Genomic DNA, 15,836 nt, shown 5'->3' on the forward strand with positions numbered 1-15,836 from the left:
GAAGATATTTCATGGATTTGATGGATTTAAACACTGGAGTCTAATGGATTACTTTTATGTTTACTTTATGTGATTTTTGGAGCTACAAAGGTCTGATCATCATTCACTTGCATTTTATGGACCTACAGAGCTGAAATATTCTTCTAAAAATCTTTGTTTGTGATCTGCTATAGAAAGTAACTCAAACACATCTGGGATGGTGTGAGGGTGAGTAAATGATGAGAGAATTTTATTTTTTGGGTGAACTAACCCTTTACAGTTTTTCTCAATTACTTTGACTCATTTTTTAAACAGTCTTAACATTCTCTAAACTGTAAATGCAATTGTCACAACGGTTTTATGGGACATCACAACTCTGTTGCATGTCTGCAAAATGTAGTAACTCACCCAAAACATTTAATTCATGCTTCAAAACCAAGTTACTGTGTCAGTAAATTGGCCAATGCCACCCGTATGAAAAGTTTTTTTTGTCATTGTGTGATCCGTACTGGTCAAAATGTTTCAATATGTTTTCACCATGGCAGTCAACCCTGGAAATGTTTGTTATATACAAATTTTATCTTTGTTCTACTTTTTTGTTGACAATGACTGCTTACTGTACTATACAAGAATGTCAGTTTTGTCTAGCTGAATGCTATTGTGTATCACACTGAGCTTTTTAGATACCATTTTCAACAGTAGGAAAAAGTTTACTGGGAGAAGTCAATACTGTACAATACTGTAGTACACAGAAAAAGGACATGCACATTTGTAAGTATACAGTAAATGTATTTTTGTTGCAATGTTACATGTAAACAGAAAAATTACATTTGCATGTCCATTTTTACTCATTTCTTACATGTAAATTCATATATAGTGAACAGAAAATTGCCACAAAATGACTTCCATGCAAAAAAAAAAAAACAAACAAAAAAAAAATATCAGCAATGAAAAACCTGCGGTAGTTATAATAAATATAATATTAATAAATTGTACCTCCTCACATTACGTAAGACTACAAGTTCCCATCTTCTTGGTGGACATCCTGTCACTCTTGTTGGTCTGGCCAGAGATTTAGCAGACATCACAAACATTCCATGTCATAGATATTTATGGAATATACATGTATGTCTGACAGATTTTAATAACTGAATGGATCATTTTGCATGTGATGGCCCACTGTACGATGAAAGAATGTTTAGAAGTTGTGAAGAGTATGACAATTTCACTGAGAATCAATCAGTTTTGATCAGCAAGACATGTGCATTTAGTTTTTGTGCAAACTGTAGACAATTGTACTTTTGCACACATGTGCCAAAACACGTGGAATTTGCTTAAATGAATAAGAAAGTCAAATCTGGTGTAAACAAGAAACTAATTCTTCAGAGATTTGAACTTATTATTTTGAAAAACAATTATTACCATTCGAGAAATGAGCCAAAACGATTGAGAAAAACTGTAATAAGTAAAAACAAGGTCAAATGTCAAATCATACTTCATTGTCGGTCAGCTAAGTGCATAAAACAACAGTCTAATCAGAAACAGTACAATGTGGACAAAAAGTGCAGCTCAAGTCTTTTTCATCTAATCATCAGCATAAAGCGCCAGCTTCTGTCTGACTGACTTGCAGCCTTTAACAGCAAAGATTTTCTCCTCTGGAGGAAAGAAAGGCATGTCTCTGGCCACTTTGTCAGCCAGATCAAAGTCTTCGGTCATGTTCAGGTGGGCCATTTCAGACAGGACGCACTGACGCACATGCTTCAGTTCCAGAGGTAGGAAAGGAATAAAATGATCAATCAGATGCTGATCTATGAGACTAGAGTGCCAAAATCCACCTGTAGAACAGACCAAATTAATTGATTATTTGTGAAAGAACCAATATTATTATATTATATTATATTATATTATATGTTATGTTATTCAGATCTAAGCAACCTGATGTTTTTATTACCTTTGATATTATATAGGGCTTATCAGTATACAATAATAGCTACATACCTTTCTCGTCATTGTAGATGTTTTGAGTGATTTGAGTCTCCAGTCCCCTGCTGGTAATCTGTATCTCTTCTCTATCTCTCCCTTCTCTCCAGAAATCCAGAGTCAAGTTGGTGATTGCATTCATCTCTGAATTACTAAAAATAAACACTTTTCTCATGGACTGGGTCACTCTTTTATGAGAGAGTATTCACTTACTGCTCTGGTTTTATTACACAGCAACAATAGTTACAAGACTGGTGTTTAAAGACTAAAGAGTTTGTGATAGATTCTATGTTGCCTGCAGTGTTTGTGTCTAAGTGGGAGCAAATCCCTATATAATATATAATACACAATAGATAGATAGATAGATAGATAGATAGATAGATAGATAGATAGATAGATAGATAGATAGATAGATAGATGTGTTGGTTATTGGTCATAACATTAAAAAAAAAAAACAGTCAGAATTTATATATCAGTGCATCCCTAATTCGATTGTTGATTGATTGATTTGATTAATAATAAGAACAGACCCATAAGTTGAGTGAATCACCTGATAAAAATGAAGATTGCCTTGTTGAACGACACTCCATCTACTTGAGGATTGTAGTCCAGAAAGGGCTTTATGGTGTCGATCAGCTCTGAACTGATTTTATTAATTTCATCAAATATGAACATGGAGTGGGGAAAACATGACACATTTCCATGAATCCACTCCCTAAGTTGGGTCTGCATACACACGTGGAACCAATGAATGTTAAGCATTTCATAAGCCTATTTTCAAACTCTTAATATTCATTGCAATCCCAATGTCCCAGTTAAAAAAAAAAAGAAAGTCTTCAAAGAGCCTAGATCAGTGTGCTCAGTCCTGGCCGTTGATGGTGATTGTCATGTAATCACAGATAAAATGATAATAATCACAGTCACCAGCAATGACTTACTTGATAAATTCTTGCCCTATCCTTGTGTGGGAAGTAGTAATCAGTCATGAATGTGTGGACATGTTTGCTCTTCTCCCCCTTTTTATAAATATTCCTTGCAATGATCTTGGTGACATAACTCTTTCCCACTCCTGGTGGCCCATGGAAAGAGAGCACCAGTGGTTTGGTTGGATTTGAATCTTTCATAAAGCAGGACACAGCCTTCTGTATAGTTTTCATTGCGATGTGTTGGCCATATAGAGACTTCCTTAAATCCTTTTTAAGTTCTGACAATATTATTAACACAGGTTTGAAACACACACACAAAATGTCAACTGTATTTCAAACAGCACATATATAACACATTTAAAAGAGTTTAAAAATGAATAAGTCAAAATATTGACCCAGTTTTGCTTACCTTCAGAATCGAAATGTTGTAAATCATCTTTATCTGAAAGAATCCTGTTTATGTCGTAAAACCCATCAAAATCACATCTACAATAAAACCTTTCTAAAAAGTCAAAGAATCCTGCCTCAACTGTTACAAAAGGTAATAGGAAAAAAAGCAAAACAAATTTTCCTGAATTCATTGCGAAAATGCTTCTCGCTGCTGTTCTTCACGTTTTAATAGAAATAAGAAAGTGAGGTAGTACGTGCTTTCATTTACCAGGCTTTCCAAGAATGAAGTTTGACAACCTTAACACAATAGGGTTGGGTGAGTCACAACGAAGTCATGTTTTTCTACATCTTTCAGCAGAAATGAGAATTTTCAGTTTTAGATGAACTATTCCTTTAAAATTGGACAGTACCTGTTGGGTCAGGTCACAAGAACTCTTCGGCTTCAACTTAATTCCTGTGCAGATCTTGAGTGACACAATAATTCTCTCATCTGCATTATGGTATGAAAGGCCTTACCTTTGTTTGAAGTTAGTGTTGCTAGGTGACCAAAGTCAAATGCAGTGGGCATGATAATCAGACTTCAGAGAGGCATTTTATTTTACATACAGTAGATTTCAACGTAATATAACATGGAGGAAAAACAAAGCATACAAGGTTTTTTTTAAAAGACACCCGAGTTTGTTAGTCTAACACAAGTTTTGTGGGCAATCATGGAGAAACGTTCTCCTAGAAAGACCTTCTTTACGGTAATTTGACAGTATTTATAGTATTATAGAAACCATGAAACGTTTAACAGAAGTAATTTCATTTGTAAATTTTGTATCTCAGAATTCAATTATCAGAGATGAACATATCAAAGTATGAAATGTCACCAATGAGCAAACCAAACCCAACACATATGGGTGTTTCTCCAAAGTCAGGCATTTTCATGTATTGTAGCATGGGTTGTTTTTTATTAAAACTGACAGATTTAAACTTTTCTCTTTTTGATATATAAAGGTCACAGTTAAACTGACTTAGAAACTTCATCAATTATTTTTGGTACTTTTTAAATGCCTTTTATGTAACGGTTTTACTGTTTTAGCCTTGTCCCAGACATTTAACACTGTCCCATGATTTACTGTAAAATCCATTAAAAACATACAAATTCTTGCATGTTTAAAACTTTGTTACTATAAACAAAGAGTAAAATAAACAAAACATTTTAATATTTATTATAAGAAAATATTTCGATCAATTTTCAAAAAAATGACAGCTGTCCCTCAACTGTGCCATCATTTTCACCGCACCAAACAATTTTGTTCCTAATAAAGTTTTTTTTTCAAAAGCTCCTGTACTTGTTAACCAAGTCGACAAAAGTCTCAGTGAAGATCATGCTTAAATGAATCAAATAAAATGTGAGACAGATGATGTTTGAAGAAAGCAAAGAAAATTCAAGGTAAATATTACTTTATTTTTATTATTATTTTTATAGGGCATCATTTCCAGTCAAGCCATACCTTTGCCAAAGTATGTATAAAGAGTGAAAATATTATTTAATTGTGTGCATGTAGGAGAAATAAAATGTTAGCCATGAAATCAGCCTTAGCAATACAAAGGAGTCGGCCATTCTATTAAACACAATACAGAAGTTGAGATGTATTGGAAATGACACTGTGATGGGAATTTTCATCATTTTCATAAAAAAATGAAAAATCTCCTGTGATGCCTGTACACACATTGTTGGACATTTTTAGTAGACAAATTAAATAAAATATTGAGGGTATAATTTTTTATTTCTTCTAGAAATTCACAGAGCTGAAAGTGCTCAAAGCTGAAGAAACTCCCATATATAAGTTGTGTACTTTCTTTAAAAAAAAAAAAAAGTGTAAGGCATGAAAAAGAAAACAAAAACAAGCCAGCTTGAAACAGCAACACTGACTCGACCAATGGCGTGTGTATGGGGCGGAAATATCTCTTTGAACAGCCAATGAAAGATGGGGAAGTTTTCTGAAAACTGTTTGAAAACAGCGATTATTATTGAAATTCCACTTGGTGACACTAGACACAGACATTACACAGCTTTAAATCCAGACTAAGCAAGGTAACTTATCAACACTGAAATATTAAAAAGCAAAAAATGTCATACTTCATTGTCGGTCAGCTAATAAAACAACAGTCTAATCAGAAACAGTACAATGTGGACAAAAAGTGCAGCTCAAGTCTTTTTCATCTAATCATCAGCATAAAGCGCCAGCTTCTGTCTGACTGACTTGCAGCCTTTAACAGCAAAGATTTTCTCCTCTGGAGGAAAGAAAGGCATGTCTCTGGCCACTCTGTCAGCCAGATCAAAGTCTTCGGTCATGTTCAGGTGGGCCATTTCAGACAGGACGCACTGACGCACATGCTTCAGTTCCAGAGGTAGGAAAGGAATAAAATGATCAATCAGATGCTGACCCAAGAGACTGGAGTGCCTAAATCCACCTGTAGAACAGACCAAATTAAAGGTATCTGTTGTAAGAACTATTAATATAATATAATACACATCTGGGCATACTTTTGGTCTTTTAATACATACTGTTTTTAGCATTGAAGACGTTTTGAACAATCTGCGTCTCCAGTTCCTTGCTGTTTATCTGTATTTCTTCTCTTTTTTTGCCATTTCTCCAGAAATCCAAAGTCAAGTTTGTGATCACTTGTCCACCTGCATTACTATAAATAAACACAGCTTATCATGCACTTGGTCACCCATTTAGGAGAAAGAACAGGTAGCATTTATTACAAACATAACATAATAAAACTGATTTGTTGACTTAGAATGCATTTGTGGTTTGAAAGACACCTGAAGAACAAGTTGCGTGTGCATCACCTGAGAAAAATAAAGAGTGCATTGCGGTATGACACTCCATTTACATGGGAGTTGTAGTCCAGAAATGGCTTTATGGTTTCAATAAGCTTTGGGTTCATCTTGTCCATTTCATCAAATATGAACATGGAGTGAGGGAAACTTGATACTCTTTTATGAATCCACTCCTTTAGCTTTGCCTGAGTATAAACGCAGATCCCAGTTAAAGCAATGACCCTGTACTTCTGCTATGTCTGCTGATAGCCCAACAAGCATATTATGAAATACTGTGTTTTGTTTTCATTCATTTTATTATTTGATGTTACCATAGTAATTAAAAGCCATCTGTTGTTTTACTTGATTAATATGGTAGTAGGGTAGTATGTAATGAAATTGGCATGATTTAGCCTACTTACATTGTTCTGGTCGGTCAAGTGGTCGTGTGGGAAATGAAGCTCAGATATAAATGTGCTAACATGCATGCTCTGGTCTCCTTTTTCATAAATGTTTCTTGCGATGATTTTAGCAACATGATTTTTCCCTACCCCTGCTGTCCCATGGAAAGACAGGACCAGCGGTTTATTGGGATTGCTGTCAGCCATGAACGACGATACAGCTTTTAGTGTGACTTCGGACGCGATGTGCTGCCCATACAGAGTTTGTCTGAAATCTGCCTTCAAACCTGAAAGTAACTTTGACTTAATACATTGATATTGTTTGTACTTTGCAATGATACTTTACATACCGGTGGCTGACAGCAACATTGAAAGCTGTAAATTAGTTAATAAAGTAATTATTACATTTACATAAACACAAAACCTCTATTTATCATTAACATATAGGTGTAAAAGGGATTATTTTGCAGTGTTACTCACGTTTAGGATCAAAAGGCAATAAACCATCCGGTTTAAGAATTGCGGGAAACAAATAAGCTACAAAAGCAGCTAACACATCCATGATACCTGACGTTAAAGTTATATGAGAAAAAAGACACAAAACGATTAATAAACAAGACACGTTCATCATTGAAGCGTTTCTTCAATGCCTCATTCAGTCTCGGTTTCATTTCTGCAAGGAAATGAAAGCAAAGGCAACGCTGAAAGACGTTAGTGCAGCCCTTTAGCAAATATAAAAGCACCAGTGGCCTAGCCCTAGACAAATAATGAACTCTAAAGAAGGCTGGGTAAATAACCAAATTGGCAACCCAGCATATATTGTTGGGCTGAACTAACTCAGCATGTTGGGTTACTTATTTTACACATTTCACCCAAAATGTCAGCTCATTTTCAGATTGCACATGTGGAGCTTGAACCATCATTAAAGTTGCACTCAGTAATTCAAATCCAGTACACTTTTTGTCAAATTCTGCAAATATCTCCTCACAGTCTGCTAGCTGTCTGTTCTGTGGGTGGGCTGAATTTTTTTTTTTGTATATGTACACAGCCCTGGCTCTGTAAATGGGACAAAAACAAAGTGGATCAAACCCGACCCACACAACACTACTCCAGTCAATCAGCAACAGGGGGTGGTTCTTGTGCGTGCACAGGATGGGGGGTGGGGGCAGAGTGAGAGGGAAATTCATAAGAAGAGCAACAGGGGGGGCCTGGGTAGCTCAGCGAGTATTGACGCTGACTACCACCCCTGGAGTCACGAGTTTGAATCCAGGGCGTGCTGAGTGACTCCAGCCAGGTCTCCTAAGCAACCAAATTGGCCCGGTTGCTTGGGAGGGTAGAGTCACATGGGGTAACCGCCTCGTGGTCGCTATAATGTGTGGTTCTCGCTCTCAGTGGGGTGCGTGGTGAGTTGTGCGTGGATGCCACGGAGAATAGCGTGGGCCTCCACACGCGCTACGTCTCTGCGGTAATGCGCTCAACAAGCCACGTGATAAGATGCGCTGATTGACGGTCTCAGACGCAGAGGCAACTGAGATTCGTCCTCCACCACCTGGATTGAGGCGAGTCACTACGCCACCACGAGGACTTAGAAAGCACATTGGGAATTGGGCATTACAAATTGGGGAGAAAAGGGGAGAAAAAAACCCCCAGCAAATCTGGCTGATGCAAACTTTTTAAACTCCAAGGAGGACAAATGGCTGAGAAACAGACCAAGAGAAAAAGGTCAGAAGAATATAAACTAAAAAAGAAGGATTATGATAAGTCGAGGGCTAGGAGCCGCGTAAACATCGGCGAGGCTTTTCAGCGGTGGAGAGACCTCTGAGAGGTAAAAGGCTTGAAGACGGATGCAGAAGTTGCTCTTTTTCTTCTCGATAAGTGGGTAACATAAATTTTGCTATGTTTCACAGAACCCATATATGCTGTTGTTGTGATGTAAGATTTAGTAGCAGGAGAGTTGTGTGTGTCTGGAGCTGATGTGCGTAAAACCGTCTCGCGTACATGAATTTGGTGGGCGGAGCTTCAAAAGGAGCACTGAAGGGAGGGGTGTGCTTGTTTTGGCAGTTGAGTTTGGATATCAACAGTGTTTCTCAGGAATCGCCGAGTGCACCTTTAATGATGTGGGTTAGGTTGAAATATGCAAAGAATGCGAATCAGCAAAAAACAGAAGAAGAACTGTCATGAACGTGCCCATGAGGGCTTTGTGAAAGTAGATTTATAGTAAAAAAAGAACAAAAGGACTTAAATATTGATCTTTTTCTCATCAACACCTATCATGATGCTTCTGAAGATCTGGATTTAACCACTGGGAGTATGGATTACTTTTATGCTGATTTTATGTGCTTTTTGAGCTTCAAAGTTTTGGTCACCATTCACTTGCACTGTATGAACCTACAGAGATGAGATATTTTTCTATCTGTCTGTCTTCTGCAGAAGGAAGAAATCTGGGATGGTTTGAGGGTGAGTAAATGATGAGAGAATTTTCATTTTTTTGTTGAACTGTTCGTTTAATGATGTGGGTTACAATATAAGGTGTCCAGCAGATGGTGCTACATGCAAATATTTACAATAAATAAAATAATCCCCAACAGTTGATTTTAATGGTCAGTGGTCAACTGTACTGCTACTGCTGTGGGTAAATACATGAAGAAGGCAGTTCCAGCAGCTTACAGAAAGTACCACCTACCAAGTTCTCTGTCGAATCATGATCAATGTCATTCAATCAATCTATCTGCATGAGGCCTGGGAACTGCCAATAGTCACTCATGCGCCTCTAGCGGCCGAACTCAGGTACTGCAGCAGGAGCCCCTGCCGATAGGTGTTTTGAATGAATGGAAAACGCTTTCCATGGCTGAAACAAGAGTAGAGGGAGCAGCCTTAGACAAAGCAGCGACTAACTTTTGCTCAGTCGTGTCCTTCCAAGGATGTATTTACAGGAGACAGAAGTGGTGCGGTAGATTCAGTACCTTCACGAGGGGATGAAAGCGATATTGGAGGGAATTTAAAGCCCTGCTGCCTGAATGCAGGAGCTTTTTCGGCTGTGCGTGCGGGTCGAAGGGGCTTTTCAATGCAACAGGTTAGAGCGAGTCAAGATATAATCAGTAGACTACAGAATCTGATTCGATCGCTGTGTTTAATTGGTGCATTCATCGTGATTCGATATATTATTTGCAGCGATGCATTAATAACTAAACGGGCTGGCCAGTGTGTGTGTGTGCAAGCATACCGAACTATTAAAATGACAATGCAACATAATACTGTGAGATCAAAGATGATGTAGTGAATTCAGGCCTGTTGTAAATGTGCAGCATGGGTTTGCATATATGTGCACATAATGCAAATTGTTTTCTTATGTCATGCACTTTAAATGTGCATAAATGCAAACGCAGCAAAAGTCAGTTTGTTGCAAACAGTGATGTTATAGTTGGGTCTGTTTGGTTATAATGTGCGTGATTGATTTTGCTTAGGTATCTGCAAAAGATAATCAATGCCAGGGGTGTAGATCTCGTTTAAACGTTGGGGATGAGTTTTCTGTATAATTTTGGTTATAGTATTGGCAATTTATATTTTTCCAAACTTGGGAGGGATGTGCCTCACCTGGCATCTACGCCCCTGGACACTGCAAGTATAGAGACATTAAGTAGTATCTGTTAACAAAGGCATTTAAGGCAGTGTTTACTCTTCAATCAACATGTTAGGAGACCCATCTGACCGCTGGTGACCCCTTAGCCAGCTGTGTTCGCTGGATTTTTTACATCATCGCAGAGGACGTTAAGGCAGACAAAATGGTACCCAACAAGTGGACTATGCTTCCAGTTCTTCACAAATCACCTCCCAAGAGTTGGCTTGGCATTCGACTACGTCTACGTAAGTTTTTTTCATTTTGTTTGTGTTCTTAAAGGGGTAGTTCACCAGAAAATGAAAATTCTGCAATGATTTACTCACCTTCATGCTGTTCTAAACCGGTATGACTTTCTACAATGGAACAAAAAAGAGATGCTAGACAGAATGACAGCTTCAGTCACCATTCATTTTCAGTGCATTTTTTTTTTTTTTACAGTGCGAGTGGTGACTGAGGGTGTAATTCCTCTTCATATCAACTTTTGTGTTTATATCATTTTGCACTTTTGAAAAAGGAAAGGTTTTTGCTTTTAAAGGAATGTTCTGGGTTCAGTTAAAAGCATTTGTGGCATTACGTTGATTACCACAAAAAAAAAACAAAAAAAAACACGGTTACAGGAAGGCACTCATGATGGAAGTGAATGGTGCCAGTCCATAAATGCTAAAATACACACTGTTTCAAAGGTGTAACTACAAGGTGTAAACATGATATGTGTTAAAGTGATAGTTGAAAATTAAAATTCTCTCATCAATCATTCGATTCCAGATGTGTATGACTTTCTTTCTTCTGCAAAACACAAAGCACATGTAAGTGGATAGCCAAAACTTTGAAAAGGCTGCATAAAAGTAATCCATACGACTCAAGTGGTTAAATCCATATCTTCTGAGGCTATATGAAAGGTGTGGGTGAGAAACAGATCAATATTTAAGTCCTTTTTACTATAAATGTTCCACATTCTTCTTCTTTAGTTTTTGGCAAGTCACATTTTTGTGCCTGTCGCCACCTACTGGGCAAGGAGGAGAATTTATAGTAAAAAAAGTACTTAAATATTGATCTATTTCACTCCCACTCCTATCATATCGCTTCAGAAGATATGGATTTAAGCACTGGAGTATGGATTACATTTATGCTGCCTTTATGTGCTTTTCAGAGCTTCAAAGTTTTGGTCAACTTTCACTTGCATTAAATGGACCAACAGAGTGGAGATATTTTTCTAAACATCTTTGTGTTCGGCAGAAGAAAGAAAGTCATACACTTCTGGGATGGCATGAGGGTGAGTAAATGATGAGAGAATTTGTATTATTGGGTGAACTATTCCTTTAACTCTCTTGCATTCATGTTATGGTTGCCAGGGCATTGCAAAGCTATGTGGTTTCTGGGGTGTTCTGATTGGTTGATAAGTTGTTACCCCAAAGTCTCAATGATTTTCTGGTCCTTCAGTGTAAGTCTATGGATTTTTTTTCCTGCCCATTTTATCATCCACCAGGTGAAAAAGTCTGATTGCTTAGATACATAGTAAAAGCACACCTCTACTCAACAAGCTGCACAATTTTAGGTCTCATTTATGTCTATATTATAGGTCACTGTGGTGGAAATGATGCCTGTGGGGCAGTGGTAATTTTTTAATATGTACACTGGCGGCCAGAAGTTTGGAATAACGTACAGATTTTGCTGTTTCGGAAGGAAATTGGTACTTTAATTCACCAAAGCGGCATTCAGCTGATCACAAAGTATAGTCAGGACATTACTGATGTAAAAAACAGCACCATCACTATTTGAAAAAAGTAATTTTTGATCAAATCTAGACAGGCCCCATTTCCAGCAGCCATCACTCAAACACCTTATCCTTGAGTAATCATGCTAAATTGCTAATTTGGTACTAGAAAATCACTTGCCATTATATCAAACACAGCTGAAAGCTATTTGGTTAATTGAATGAAGCTTAACATTGTCTTTGTGTTTGTTTTTGAGTTACCACAGTATGCAATAGACTGACATGTCTTAAGGTCAATATTAGGTCAAAAATAGCAAAAAAGAAACAGCTTTCTCTAGAAACTCATCAGTCAATCATTGTTTTGAGGAATGAAGGCTATACAATGCTTGAAATTGCCAAAAAACTGAAGATTTCATACAAAGGTGTACACTACAGTCTTCAAAGACAAAGGACAACTGGCTCTAACAAGGACAGAAAGAGATGTGGAAGGCCAGATGTACAACTAAACAAGAGGATGAGTACATCAGAGTCTCTAGTTTGAGAAATAGACGCCTCACATGTCCTCAGCTGACAGCTTCATTGAATTCTACCCGCTCAACACCAGTTTCATGTACAACAGTAAAGAGAAGACTCAGGGGTGCAGGACTTATGGGAAGAATTGCAAAGAAAAAGCCACTTTTGAAACAGAAAAACACAAAGAAAATGTTAGAGTGGGCAAAGAAACACAGACATTGAACAACAGATAACTGGAAAAGAGTGTTATGGATCTTAACCCCATTGAGCTTTTGTGGGATCAGCTAGACTGTAAGGTGCGTGAGAAGTGCCTGATAAGACAGCCACATCTATGGCAAGTGCTACAGGAAGCGTGGGGTGAAATGTCACCTGAGTATCTGGACAAACTGACAGCTAGAATGCCAAGGATCTGCAAAGCTGTTATTGCTGCACGTGAATGATTTTTTGATGAGAACTCTTTGAAGTAGTTTAAGAAGTTCTGAATTTTTATTCAAATTGTTATAGTAATTTTTCACGTAATTAATGTCCTGACTATACATTGTGATCAGTTGAATGCCACTTTGGTGAATAAAAGTACCGATTTCTTTCCATAAGAGCAAAATCTGTACATCATTTTTCTGTATAAATATGGATTTCCGTATTTTCTGACCTCGGTGGGATGACCCGTGTGAATTGCGTAAATCCGATTTTTTTTGGGGGGGAGGGAGCATTGCGCGCATCGTCGTCATCCAACCCGCCAACTGGATCCTTGGCACTTTCAACGTACTACGTCGTGCTTGTTGAGAATTCGCAGAATGACTGCTTCATTCAGGACATAATTCAGGTAAGTCATCTTTATCTTAATGAATCCAGAGGGTCTGTGAAAAATAGACACCAAACATAGATGGATTGGTACTCATAAAAACATGTAGTGTCATTTTTATTAACAGTCATTTTCACTTAGGTGGGAAACTGCAACGGACATGGCAGTATAAGTTACAAAACGCTGTAAAACCTTAACATTTTGGAATTTTTCCTTGTCTATGTGATATCCATTAAAGCAACATTATACAATATATACACTGAAATCGCGAAATGGCCTTAAACAATTTTAGGCCATTCCACGATTTAATGGCTTACAACAATACAAATGCTTGACTTACTCGTTTCTAAGCCACGCTGGAATAAAGGGTCTACTTAAATGTACTAAAACTGCAAAATGCTGCGTTTTTAAATACTATTATTACATGCGGATTAATGCCGACAGCGCTGCATGAGTTAGAGGCTCCATCTAGCGGCTGTGTATGGAGCTCTCCTGAGCCCACAGTATTAAGTTTTTACACGTGCAAATTATTGCTGATGCAAAGTAGTGAAGTATTGCTATTTGTTAATCATATTTAACATCAGCATAAGACAGCTTTACACAGAGTATCAACCTATGTGATTAAACATTGTTAGTTGACTGTTAAACTGCTAAAATAAATGTAACTGATAAAACTAAAATTGCCAATCAGAATTGAGTAATTACAATGGTTCGTATTTTGTGTGGCCAAATGTGAAATATTTATTTCAGGAAAATAGTTGCTTATAGGATTTAGCCTCATTCCTGATGTTGACTTGTGACTTATAATTGATTTAACATTTTATTATTAACATAAGAGACTATTTGTTGTGTTGTATTTGTCATTTTACTGTCAGATAAATGAATTACAATTCTACATGTCATTTATTTCTATTATTCTTTGTTTCCATAAACTCATGGCTAGGATAGATGTGAACAGCCCTGAAGTAAAGACAATTGATGAAGGGGTAAAAAATCCTTTTAAATGGAGTTGGTTGAAGGGTGTACCCTTTCACTGAATTGTTTCAGTAAAATCAGTGAACCAGGCAAGGCAATTTGCAACATATGTAACCAACCTAATAATTATAGAGCAAATGGTAAGACTGCACTGCGGAAACATATGGAGCATCCAAAACACACACAAAAATGGAGAGTCCAACAGCAAAACATGCGCATTGAGATAGCACCCACTGATAATGCTATTGTTGCAGCTTCTCACAGCGAATGTCCAAGGTCAATTCCTCCTCTGTGTGACCTAATATAATATAAGGTGTGTGTGTGTGGTGCGGTGTTGGGGGGGGGGGGGTCCACTGGGTTTGCGGCCTTCCTTCCTTCCTTTTTTGTCCTTGGCTGATCACATGTCTGATTATTCCAAACTTTTGGTCGCCGGTATAAGTAAAATAAATTATTTTCACACATTACCTTTTGAAATGGTTTATTTCACTCTGTTGCTTAGATATCATAGTTGTAAGAATGAAAAAATGTATATGTTTATGTTGGATTTTCATAGTTTAGTCATAACTAAGCCATTTGAAGCAAAATACTTTTATTGTTTTACCATCTGTACTTGTGATTATTACAGATTGACAGGCACACACACATTTACTCGGCCATTTTGTGGCCTAGCTTTTTATTACATAGATAAACTGGTAAGCAAAAGGTTGTTGGTTCAATTCCCACAACCACCACCATTGTGTCCTTGAGCAAGGCACTTAACTCCAGGTTGCTCCAGGGGGATTGTCCCTGTAATAAGGGCACTGTAAGTCGCTTTGGATTTAGCGTCTGCCAAATGCATAAATGTAAATGTAAATAAACACCCCTGTGCTGTTACAAAAACAGTAACAATTTAGGGATTCTAAAAAACAGAGTTTGAGTAAAAGGCATATCAGTTATTTTCATAGCCATTCTCCAGGTGAAAGGTACAACAAGTCTGGCATTCTAAAGACAAGGGTAAATGTAGTTTTTTTGCATTTCATTCTGTCTCACGCACGGTCGAGCGCTGAGCCTTTTAAAGTAAACTCTTTAGACTGCAAGTCCATACGGATGCATTCAGTGCTTGCACACTGCGACTGCTTTGTGATACTCTTTAAGCACAGTCATGGGACCGCATGCCCATGACGCATAAAGACGCGGACTGTCCAATTGGCTAGAAGACTGTCCCATGTACTGTGCTGATGATGAAATTTGCAACACGCGCACTGTGCGCAAGACGTTCCGGCATACTTTGGCTATATGGGGCCATTAAGACTGAATGAGTAGAAGCAGTGCTAGTAATGGAACAGAATGCAGGTGTCTCGAGCAATGTTCCCTTGAACGTCTTGGTAAATGCAGAGGTAATGCACAAGCGTAATAAATTAGATTTAATTTAATGTGAAACCCTTTTCTCCCCAATTTGGAATGCCCAATTCCCAATGTGCTCTAGGTCCTCGTGGTGGCGTAGTGACTTGCCTCAATCCGGGTGGCGGAGGACGAATCTCAGTTGCCTCTGCATTTGAGACCGTCAGTCTGCGCATCTTATCACGTAGCTTGTTGAGCGCGTTACCGCGGAGACATAGCGCGTGTGGAGGCTTCACGCTATTCTCCGCGGCATCCACGCACATCTCGCCATGCGCCCCACCAAGAGCGAGGTCCACACATTATAGTGACTACGAGGTGGTTACCCCATGTGACTACCCT

The 15,836-nt window shown here is 37.9% G+C and overlaps 2 protein-coding genes across 3 annotated transcripts; both read right to left on the bottom strand.

Annotated features, from left to right (window-relative positions):
* Positions 1 to 6: 6 nt before the first annotated feature.
* LOC127418812 (torsin-1A-like) lies at positions 7 to 3,533 on the bottom strand. Its single transcript, XM_051659654.1, has 5 exons — positions 3,295 to 3,533; positions 2,898 to 3,163; positions 2,510 to 2,685; positions 1,978 to 2,111; positions 7 to 1,814 (listed from the first exon to the last, which is right to left on the bottom strand). The coding sequence occupies exons 1-5, from the start codon at positions 3,464 to 3,466 to the stop codon at positions 1,564 to 1,566; spliced, it is 999 nt and encodes a 332-aa protein (XP_051515614.1). The 5' UTR covers positions 3,467 to 3,533; the 3' UTR covers positions 7 to 1,563.
* A 1,131-nt stretch (positions 3,534 to 4,664) lies between these two features.
* Positions 4,665 to 7,161, bottom strand: LOC127418814 (torsin-1B-like). 2 transcript variants are annotated; one of them, XM_051659657.1, is made up of 5 exons: positions 6,975 to 7,161; positions 6,516 to 6,781; positions 6,124 to 6,299; positions 5,833 to 5,966; positions 4,665 to 5,738 (listed from the first exon to the last, which is right to left on the bottom strand). In XM_051659657.1, exons 1-5 carry the CDS (start codon positions 7,123 to 7,125, stop codon positions 5,488 to 5,490), a joined length of 978 nt encoding a protein of 325 aa, XP_051515617.1. In that variant the 5' UTR covers positions 7,126 to 7,161; the 3' UTR covers positions 4,665 to 5,487. The 2 variants fall into 2 exon arrangements, with proteins under 2 accessions (XP_051515617.1, XP_051515618.1); XM_051659658.1 differs by having other exon boundaries at positions 4,666 to 5,738; positions 6,516 to 6,869; positions 6,975 to 7,114.
* Between the last annotated feature and the right edge of the window lie 8,675 nt (positions 7,162 to 15,836).

Source organism: Myxocyprinus asiaticus, chromosome 28 (assembly GCF_019703515.2).
Source record: "Myxocyprinus asiaticus isolate MX2 ecotype Aquarium Trade chromosome 28, UBuf_Myxa_2, whole genome shotgun sequence".
NCBI lineage: Eukaryota > Metazoa > Chordata > Actinopteri > Cypriniformes > Catostomidae > Myxocyprinus > Myxocyprinus asiaticus.